This window comes from Corvus moneduloides, chromosome 2 (assembly GCF_009650955.1).
Source record: "Corvus moneduloides isolate bCorMon1 chromosome 2, bCorMon1.pri, whole genome shotgun sequence".
In the NCBI taxonomy this organism is placed as follows: domain Eukaryota; kingdom Metazoa; phylum Chordata; class Aves; order Passeriformes; family Corvidae; genus Corvus; species Corvus moneduloides.
Window position 1 is genome coordinate 97,463,024 of NC_045477.1, and position 11,165 is coordinate 97,474,188.

General features: G+C 44.5%; 1 protein-coding gene across 1 annotated transcript; it reads right to left on the reverse strand.

The window, feature by feature from the left end:
• Positions 1-67: 67 nt before the first annotated feature.
• F10 (coagulation factor X) lies at positions 68-10,995 on the reverse strand. Its single transcript, XM_032100510.1, has 8 exons — positions 10,758-10,995; positions 8,393-8,553; positions 6,961-6,985; positions 4,642-4,755; positions 3,933-4,073; positions 3,072-3,322; positions 2,200-2,317; positions 68-1,408 (listed from the first exon to the last, which is right to left on the reverse strand). The coding sequence occupies exons 1-8, from the start codon at positions 10,825-10,827 to the stop codon at positions 867-869; spliced, it is 1,422 nt and encodes a 473-aa protein (XP_031956401.1). The 5' UTR covers positions 10,828-10,995; the 3' UTR covers positions 68-866.
• Positions 10,996-11,165: the final 170 nt, after the last annotated feature.

Below are 11,165 nucleotides of genomic sequence, written 5' to 3' on the forward strand. Positions count from 1 at the left end.
GCACACAATGGATAGAGGCTGATGGGGCTGGGCTTGTTAGGACAAAAAACCCAAAAAACAAGAACAAAAAAAGGAAGAATGTTTTATTTCAAATGCTGGTATACATCAGTATCACACCTAACAGAAACACCTAGAACAATACCTGTGCAAGGAGCTTTCCAAATGTCAGCCATACAAAATCCAGAACAAGATACAGAAAACGGCGACCATACACATATATTTTTTCTGATGAGCAGAGTGTTCAAATTAAACTGAAGTGAAGCACAATCCTTATAAAGCAAAACCCCTTTATAATGAGCTGATTGTGGTCTGAGCAGGCCATTTTGTGGCACATGTGGTTATTTAGCATCACACTTTGAAAAATTAGTTGTGTCTCAGCTTTTGCCACGCAAGATCCCCCACTCCCTTATTCTTCTGAACACATCTGAAGGTAGAAGCTAAACAACTCCAGCAAGGACGAACTCCCTGCTGAGCCAGGTGGCTGCAGTATGAGGATTAACTGAGTCCTGTCCTTCCTGCTTTCATCACAGCTAGTGAATGTTCATAACATGTTTAGGAGCCTCTGGCAGGAGCACTCGTGTCAACAGACAGGCACCAAAATGGCCATTGAAAAATGATTAAAAGAAGCCAAAGACCCCGCTGAGCAGCCATTTGGTTTGGGGGAATTCCCTCATTCAACCAGCTCCAAACACCACCACAGTCCACAGAGATGTGCTTTAAAGCCAGCAATAATACAAATGGAAGCAGCACCATAACTTTACGGAATCGGATCTCAAAATGGGCTTAGCAGATGCGGGACAAAAAAAGTTTCCATTTCCCATCCTGCACCTTGGCAGCTAACACAAGGACCAAGGGACACACCACCTCTACATATTCATGACCGTTTTTACCCAGCGCAAGAACCGGGACAGCTTGGTATAGACACCATATTTGCCTTTCCTTGCACATCCTTCGCCCCAGCTAACAATCCCAGTAACAAAATAAGTATCCTTATACCTGGTCACATGGGGGCCACCACTGTCTCCTTGGCAAGCATCTTTTTGCTCTGTGTCATAACCAGCACAGAACATGTTCTCAGATATCACAAAGTTAGTGGATTGCTTGCAAGTGTTCCTATTAACATAGGGGACTTCAAGCACCTTCAGTTTTTTGGATTTTCGTCCGCCTTCAAATTCACGCCCAAAGCCGCTAACTCTCCCAGATCTTTGGGTCATCAGAACTTCATTAGCAAAGTCTGCTTTGGGGAGACACGCTGCCACAACGTACTCCGAAAACATGACAGGTTCCTTCAGCTTTAATAAGGCGATGTCATTATCGTAAGTCTCAGCAACAAATTTAGAGTGAACAAATATTTTGTCCACAGTATGCATTGTTTCAGACTGTTCTTTCTTCTCTCTGTCCACTTCACCTGTACAAGAGTATTAAAAGGGTCAATAATGTGCAGAAAGTATAAGAATTTAAGAACAACCTTGACAGAGGCAAAGAGTAGCATATTCATTCTGAGCACTTGGCCCAAGGCCTCAGACCACACATAGAAACTGTAAACAGGTATGGCAATATTTCTTAGCGGCAACTGGATTGGCTTTGGTCCTGAGATTTGGTCTATGGAGATTTTTGTACCAGTTCACATAAAAGCACAAGCTGATTCAGCTAGACTAATGCAACTTTGTGTGGAAGCACTTACAGGAGCTTGAGCCTGGCTTAGAGAAGAGCACGTGGTCTGGGTCAAGACTACAACAGTGACAAGATAAGGCTGGGTTGATCCTGTGTCCTGGCTCAAAAGTGAAGCAATGATAAATCTGAGTTTGTTCTTTTGTGCTCTATTCAATGGGCCATAGCTTTCCTGAGTGTTCCTGCAGGAACAAACGTGGATGCTTCAGAAGCACCAGGAATGATAAGCTTCCTGCAGAAGCACTGCTCTGCTGAACACATTGATAGCCAACATTTCTAGAACATTTGACCTTAATCACTTCCACCTAGCTGGCAGAGAAGAACAACAGGCACCACTATCACCTTCCACATCAGCTGCCCCTGTTCTTACAAAGCAGGATGCTCACAATAACAAGACAATCTAAAAAGCAGCAAAAAGGTAACAAACCTTAATGAATCACGAGTGCATCTCATGGGAGGTTTAGAGCACAGAAGGTTAGGCACAACAGATACTCCCACCTCACAGGAGTAAATTAAATAATCGCTTACCAACAACAACTTTGATTTCTTTGGATTGGTTTATGCAATGAGCTGCAGTAAGTATAAAATTTTCATTCAGAATAGTTCCACCACAAAACTCTTCTCCTTCCTCGTTTAACAGAACAGCCTGTGAAGCAAAAAGGGTAAGGGCAGAAGGAAGAAGTGCAGTTGAATGGCGATCAGCTACACACAGGTAACTGATTTCTCTGTGCACCACAGAGATGATTCTTACTGCAACATGTACGTGGCCCTCCAGGTCTCCCCTAATATTGCATTCACAGGTGCAGGGGCCACAGATTGACGCCTACTGCTACAGAGTCTCAACTGTCTTCTTGTGAAGTTAACATTTGGCTTCCATGTTACCTTACTCCCAATGCTGAGTAATGTCCCTTAGGGCCCTGACTGACTGAGCAGGCGGAGTGCAGACTCTGGATCACCTCACGCCTTGGACTTACCTCCCCAAAGAATGTCCCAAATACAGGAATTCATTTTGGCTGGTCCAAACTCAAGAGTAAAACTGAGGCTGAGGGTGTATTTGTCAAGCAAAACGCCTGCTTTATCTGCTTTATCACCCCGCTCTCGGGAGTGCTGCCTGAGTGGACGGTCTCAGACAGAACCAAAATGTAACCTGCAAAAATGGCCTGGGAGGCCAGCATGACCCCAAAATCCTCTCTGGTCTAAAATGGCACAAAGTCTTTTGTTTTGACACTGTGAGGCTGCAGTTTGCAGAACCGCACATCCAATTGCCCAGGGTCACACAGTTCAGCTACGCCTCGCTGCCACTGGCACGTGACATGGCCAACCAGCTGGAAGGAGCCACTGCTCCCCTTCCCTCAGAGACACGCTCTGACCACATGCAGGGCAAAACTCCCACCATTTACCTGCCACGGGCATTGGCCAGGAAGACACTCATCCCCACCTACTATCCTGGTATCGACATTTGGTTTCCTGCTGTTTGTTCTGTTGTCAGGCTGAGGGGTTGGGCTTTCTGTGGTAATTACAAAGTCCTCCTCTGTGCTTGTTTCATTTGTGGGGAGGCCTTCTTGATCACTCGTTCCATTGCTATAGTCAGCGGGTAAAAGAACAGACCTTTTTTTCCTTGTCACAAAAACTTTTCCACAAGGGTATTTTACTGTAAAGAAAAAAATGCTAAAATTGAAGATGGAGAGAAACACCACCATAAGTGAAAACTACTTGGAAACATCAAGGAAAAAGAGTGAAGTAACATGGCTCAAACGAGGAATTTGTTATTTTTATAAAGGATGTAAAGAACAACATCACGAGGCTATGTTTGACATCTCTGATCAGTTTTCTTGTAACTGGGCAAAAATGTGCAGGTGTAAGTAGCACTACATTTAACTATCTAATGTTGTCAGTTTCTATAATAAGAAAAATTTTGAAAAGAAATGTTCTGCAGGCTGCTATTTTATATGCATGTATGTATTTAAGAAAATGAGTTATTACTGCAATTAATTTTCTCTTGACAACAGCAGATTTACTCTGGTAATTTGCTTAGAGGCACCTTGCAAAGGGTCCAAATCACCTAGAATTTGATCCAATCCAGCACAGCACCTCACAATGGAAGGCTTTGGAAATACAAATCACTTGGCCTCACTGCTGAGTCTGTGTCATGTAGGATACTGGTGGTTCAAAAGACATTCTTCAGCTGTGAATCAAGACATCCCTCAACACTGAAAGAAGCCTCACCACCATTGCTATTGGTTTATCTCGTGGCTTCTTACCTTTTGAGACACAGTGTTTGCCATCCTCTGCTAGAACATACCCATCTGCACAGGAACACAATACATCCTTCGGCCCATCTCTTTTGACAGTGCAGAACTGCTCACAGTCTCCGTTGTTTATTCTGCAGAACTTTGGTATGACTATAAAAGAGATGGTGGGAGAAAAGGTGTACATAAACACTGACTTCACAGAAGGTCTGGGAGTTCCCCAAAACAAAACACACTCTTTAAAAGGGATCTTTATCTCCATCTGCCAAGCACCTGAAGCACCTTTCAGGAATAATGTGAGCGCTGAACATCAGCTTGTGCCTTACAAAGCAGCCACCTCCAGCACACAAAAAGTACTTGCCAAGTCCAAGTGGGCTCAGTGGCCATGGCATGGTGAGCTTAGAAAAGCAGAGACAAATTGTCAGGGGAAGAATGAACAAACCACTAACAGAGAACACGATCATGTAAATCCTCACACGATTCCTCCCTCCTGCCCTAAAAAACTCAACTCCTCATCACCCACCTTGGTCCTGGGACTGAACTTCAGTTCCACACTCCCACTCTTACTTCTGGGCTAATGATACCCCCTCCAGTGGCAATGTCATGGTGGTAGCTCTATGCCACACAAGCGAGACTCAGGAAGGATCTCCATGCAAAACATGCTTCCTTGTAAAGCTCCCTGGGAAGTTCACCGCCACAGTTCTCTAAAGCAGAAACTTACCAAATTCACAATTCTTGCCTTGATAACCATCCAAGCATGAGCAGGTGTAGGAACCAATTCCATCTTTACAGTGGCCACCATAGTGACAAGGATTTGAGCTGCACTGGTTCCCATCTACAAAAACAAACCAAAACCCAAATTGTTGTAGGTGTGCAAGCATTTTCAGTGAACACGGAAGGGCTGTTAGTTTTCTTAAGCCATCTTTCATCCTTCCTTTTAAAAGATAGGTCCTGTGAGCTGCCACATTCCAGATGGAACAAACAGTATAAATGCAATCATTCCTAACCTGCAAAGATTCATCTACATATCCTCAGTTTTGCAATCTCTTTTTGGTGGCCACTCTACGACGGTGTGTACACAAACATTTTTTTTGTGGGAAGGTAAAGAGATTAGCTTAGTTGGTTAGAGCATGGTGCTAATATGGACAGGGTTGTGGATTTGATCCCTGTATGGGCCATTCATTTAAGAGTTGGACTCAATGATCTTCGTGGGTCCCTCCAAATCAGAATATTCTGTGATACTGTAGTTGTGGTCAGCATATATATACAGTGAAGCCTGTAAGAGAAGAGGACATTTCTACATTGCAATTACTGCCTAAAGATATTGAACTTCTGGCCTCTTGCATTTCCTTATACTTTCTGCACTGTTTCATACAAAATGCAGGATATCCAGAAAAGTGATGCTCGATAATTTTCTGCTTTAGATAACATTATCTTATCCTCCTATTTCACCACCTGTTCTGCCCCTCTTTGGAGCCCCTGAAACAGCAATGCCCATAGTGGAAACAACATGCAAGAAACTACTCATCCTAAGGATGCAGCATGCTCCCTCTGTGGTATTTCTGGACTGTGATCTCATCTGCTGCAGCTTTGTCTGCCACAGGGAACAATTACCGGGCTTTGTGTCCTGCACCCTTACATTAAGATCCCTTTTCTACCTGCATGTGGCCAAAACCAATAGCTCTCCAAATGCTCCAGCCATGGAGGCTCTGGAAACTGATGTCCCTTCCAGAGGGAAGGCAAGACCAACATTAACCAAAAAAAAGACAGACTCAAGGCCTACATCATAACTTCTGGTTTCTTCCTCCTCTGCAGTGCCATAGCATTCTATTCTGTAGTGATCTTACCTAAGCAGCATCCTAGTGTTAGAAAACACACTTATTTAGTCTTACCCTACACTGTAGCTGCAGCTGTGGTAATGAGTTTTATATCAATATTGCACAAATTGCATAATCCCCTACAAAAAAGGAAGCAAGAGCAAATTGTTCTAGTAACTTGGCTGAACGTAGCTGTGGTTTTCAATACTTCTGAACACCCATTAAGCATTTGAGGGCTGTGGTTTAAAAGGTATGAAAACTGACATTTTTGCTAAGAGCACTGGCACTGATATTCTGCTGCTTGTATTCTCATGAGAAAATGGTTTGAAATATTCCAATCCTGTTTACTGTAACACTGACACAGGGTTTGCTTGAAATTTCAGTCTGTAGGTTGCAGAGTTCATCCCCTGCTTAGAGGATTGTGAAAGTCTGTGTCTTCTTCATGGCAACTGTCTTGGTTTTTCTGCAGATTCCAAAACACAAAGCTGAGCTGTCTTTGGTCAACATTTTTGAGGTACTCCTCCTAGGGTGCAAACTGGACATATACTTTCTGGGGAACATGTTATCAAACACTAATACATTAAAAATCTGTTCCCACACAGTACTTAAAAATACTAGAATCCTAAAAAATAAAACTCACATATTTAGATAAAAAACCAGAAAAGACTGTTAGGTAGTATTTGCTGATCTACTGGCATATTTTCCTTGAATACCAAACAGTTCTGTAAAAAACACATCCCACAAAATGCTCTATAACACTCTGGCATGGAAGGTGACAGGAAACCGGCAAGTGACTGTGCAATGCAATTTAACTTTGTGTTGGTTATGGCATTTAAGAGACATCCTTATCTGTGACTCTTTGCATCTTGAAAACACCCATCTGGGGATGCCCCTCTGAAAGAAAACTATCTGGCAGTCCTACACAGAGTTTCTGCTTCTCACTGTCCTTTGCATGCAAAGGACCACTGTTCTTTTTTTGAGAGGACAAAGGTCAGCCCAGCAACTGGAGACAGCTGAACCTTACCTTCAAATGAAGCGATTGGGTTCAAGTAACAGCAGGCAGTAAATCAGATTCCTTTTTCAGAGGAAACACAATGTGAGGGTGTCCCAGAGGGAAAAGAGAGGAAGCAAGGGAGCAGGAAGGGGTTACTTAAGAGGTGCATCCTTTCAAACTTTGCAATAAAGAAGCTTAATCTTCTAAACAAACACAGATTGTTTCTTACCTACATAGATGTTCCAGAATTCCTCCTACAGGTAAGTGTGGGAAATGGGTAATAAAAGGAAATAGAGTTAGATAAAAATTACTGGAATCCTCAGAAAAATATTAGACTTTTCATACACAGGATATTTGCAGCTAACAATTATTAAAAGAAATATTTACAATATAGGTACATACAGTGCCTTGCAGCCCACCACTACCATTTAATAACTTAAAATCATATGATCCATATGGTGCCCAGCTTTACAGAAACAAGGCTCATGCATTTTTCAGAAATACCTGAACCTCCTTAGAGATTTCCCAGTGTGACTCATTCAGCATAAGCCACTTGATTTCTTGCATAACTATCTTTCCACCAGTTTTGACTGAATTCACTTATATTCCCATAATGTCAAATTCTCAGCCTCGATCTCCACCCCATACTCCCATCAATCAGGACCTCACAGATCCTGACATTTAAAATACTTTGTCTGATTTGTGTTCTCCTTTCTGTCTGCACTGAGGACTGCAGGATGCTGTATGTCCAAGACAGTGCTTTCCAGTGACATCTGGCCACCAGGCAGAACAGGCTGTGCCGGTTCTGTTATAGGTAAGTCAACATTCATGATCTGAAGTACACTGGCGATGCACCCGCGACTCCCCACCCAGGACACCTCAGGGCCACTCCAAGAATATTCTGGCCATCGAGTAATGCTAAAGAGAAGTGAATCTGGCCTTAGCTCCAGTTTCAGAGCAGTTCTAAACAGCCACATAGCTACAGTCTATGTTTGCAATATCACCTTTTCTACTGACTCCAGGCCACACAGCTGCTCCATCTCTTTAACTTTCCCTTGAGCTTGGGAACAAATCACATTTCTGTCTAAAGTTAAGCAAGCCATTGGGGTAGGGCAGGTGACACAAGAGTCACACAAACTTCATTCCAATCAACATTGAGGCATTTAAGAACTGTTCACAGTACACATTCTCTCAATTCACATAAAGAGTGCTACAAAATTACAAGCAAAGCTGCTTGAAGTAAGTTCAGTTAAATTCCACCATGAAGTCCCATGTCAGCATTTGCCTTCTTAGACTTCCCATGGACTGCCTTGACCACAATCATGGCACTCAGCTATGTCACACAGATAGGCTGAACGTATTTCCAACACTGGGAGCAATAAAGCCATTGAAGATCAAACAACTCTCAATGGCAATTAAACAGATCAGAACAGGTAAAAGAATGGAGGCTTTAACACGGGCTGGCCTTGCAAGAGCTAAATTAAGTCTGTTATGGGATGATAAATGCCTTTGCAATTCCACCCACAGTCAGTCACTTTTTGTTCTTCATGTTAAGTGATTTGGAACAACTTGTGAGTTTTGATGACTAGCTCAAAGGACTTGAATAGTAATTTTAAAACAGGAAATATATAGACCTATGTTTAATATTAGTTCATCCTTACAGTTTTCTCCTGGTCTTCGAAAGCTTCTCTTGCTTCTTCTTTTGAGCAGCGCTCCTCATTGCACTCCCTTTCAATATTCCCTTTCTTCAATTCCTCGAAGAAAGAGTTAGCACGTTTTGCTCTTTCCAAGAACTTGTCAGCATTTTCTTTCTTGATGAATACTAGATAGCAGAGAAAAATGATACAGGCGGGTAACATTTGGTGGTGCAAAAGAGTCATGACAAATAAGTGAAGTAGAAACAAAGTCAAAACAGACCACAGCATCTGTACACAACATTACCTGTGAGGTTAGTCCTCACACAGGCTGATACATCCCAGGATCTCTCAGAGCAGTCTCTCTCTGAGAATCAGTAGTCTCAGAACAAAATGTAGGCCCCCAAAGTTCTCTCCTACTCTTTTGAATCTTGAAAATAAGAACATGCAGGTTGTCAATGAGGGCTTATATTACTGTTGCTCCTGCTCAAGACTCAGTTTTGAATAGAATGACTTTCACTGAATGCTGGGGAGATTACATTCCTTGATTTGTTTTTAAAGCTGACCGCCAGGCAACACCACGTTGTATGTGTCTGCTCCATGGGCTTGTGTTGCAGAAACTAAATGCCACTCAAGAGGCAGCAATGAGTCTTCTAACAGATGGAAAAAGGCCATGTATGAGTTCTATGGCTCTTCACCACTCCAAATCCCACTGCACTGCCCTGGGATCTTCGTACCCTCTTGACAGGACCTCCCAATTGCCTGTAAAAATGTACCTGCCTTCCTGATATATGTGCATGGAGAGCTAAGGCAGCTACCTTATAAGATTTTACAAAGAGCAGAAGTAAATGAATATCAGCTTTAGCAAGAAAGTACAGCCTTAAGTCAGTTTGCTGAGTTGTTTTATTTCTGAAAAGCTTGGTGTCACATCAGCCTGAAATCTGCTACCTTCAAGATTCAGGTAGCTGTTGATTTAAACTGGAGGATCAGAGACATTAAACTCATCTCAGGCACTTGCCTGTGTGAACAACAGCATTACTCTCCAGTGACTTGTGAACAACTTACCAGGCAGGAAGAATAAAAACAGCACTGGAGTCAATAAGTTGCCAACTACCCTGTAGAAAGTATATGTTGTAGGAAAGTGTGAAGAGTTTGGAATCTGGCATTTAATCAAATTCTGCCACCTGGAATTTACATTGAAAAAATACTTTCCAATCACAGGCTGGAGTGTGGAAGAGTGTCCTACAGATGAGACTTCAAGGACAATGGCTTATGATCATTGGGAGGCTTGCACATACCTTCTGGAGCATTCTCCATACAGTTTAATTCAATGATAAATAAACTTGCTAATAGTAATTATATACCCTAATATCCTCCAAGTGAGCACAGAGGAGACTTATTCTGCTTTCACTGAAATTGGTGGATCATCCACAGGGAGACAAATTCTATTTGTGTTATTTATATTAAGCAATCCCATGCCTAATTTGAAGCCCCACTTACTTTGAAAAGGCTCAAGGAAAGCTTACAGAAAGTGCTTTTAACTTGCAGCTCAGCAACTCTTAGTTCATTCACCCACTATCTTATTTGCCCTTAAATCCCTCTCTTCAGTGACAGGAAAGTGACAGGACACAGCCGGTGGGGTTATCACCTCCATATTCCTTTGCTTTCATGCCACCCGCGTAAGCGGATGTTTTTGAAAACTTGACCTAGACCATTAGTCTTCTGAGGCTGCTCGTTCCTTTTCCCAAGCTCTCTGTCATGCTTCCTTCTTTAGAGACATCAAGGAGCAGCAGGCATTTGTCAGCTGAAGCAGGGTTCCAGAAACATGCCAAAGACCTTGTTTTAAACCCCAAGCAGTCTGACTCATTGAAGGAAGAGTTAACAGCTTTGGAAAAGTCGCTTGCTGATGCTGCCTTGGACTTAGGCGTTGACCCTGGTGGCACAGAGGGCAGCGGGACCTGCTCCCCCCTGTGCCCTAGCCCCTCCACGGCCAAATGCATCCAACCAAGGCTTGGCCAGATTTCCCCTGACACACGAGAGCATCTCAGGCTGCGAGGGCAGCTGTCCTCCCGATGCGAACGACAGGCAATCCCATTTCCCTACCCCATCCCCGAGATGCCCGAGCAGCGCCCTGCCCCCGGCGTGCGGGGTCGGCACAGGTGCTGATAAGCCTTCAGCCGTGTGGAAACCGAACCCGCCGGGGAAGACGAGCCGTGGGGTGCCCGCTCCCTTTCCCCGCCGCCGCGGCTCCTGCGACTCTCCCGGTGCGCGCCCCCGGCCCGCAGCATTGACCCGCCACCGGCGTTCACCCGGCAGCCCCTTGCCTCCCCCCGAAGACTGCCGGGAATGGGGAATCCCCCCTCCCGAAAACATGGGAAAGGAGCCGCCTTACCGCCTCCCTGAGCGCGGAGCTGGGCGGGCAGCGCGGCGCAGAGCAGGAGGAGCAGCAGGCGGCCGGCCATGGCAGCGCGGCGCGCCCGCGGATGCCGCTCCCGGCACGGACGGACGGGACGGACGGGACGGACGGGAGCCGAAGTCTTCAACCCCTCGGGCGGGGTGAGACTGAAGCAGCGTTGCTTCACCCTGCCCAGAAATAGCGGAAGCGCCGGGACAGGGTGACAGCCTCGGCGGGATTTCTCAGTCGGGAGGGATGAGGCTCCTCTTCTTTTTGTTCTTTATTTTTTTAAAGCCCAAGGCAGCGTGGGGTTTGTTTTGCTTCGTTTTGAATGGCACCTTTTATTTTGGAGGAAGGGAAGTGAATCGTCCCCTGCACGAGCTGGCGTGGCCCCGGCCCGGCGCT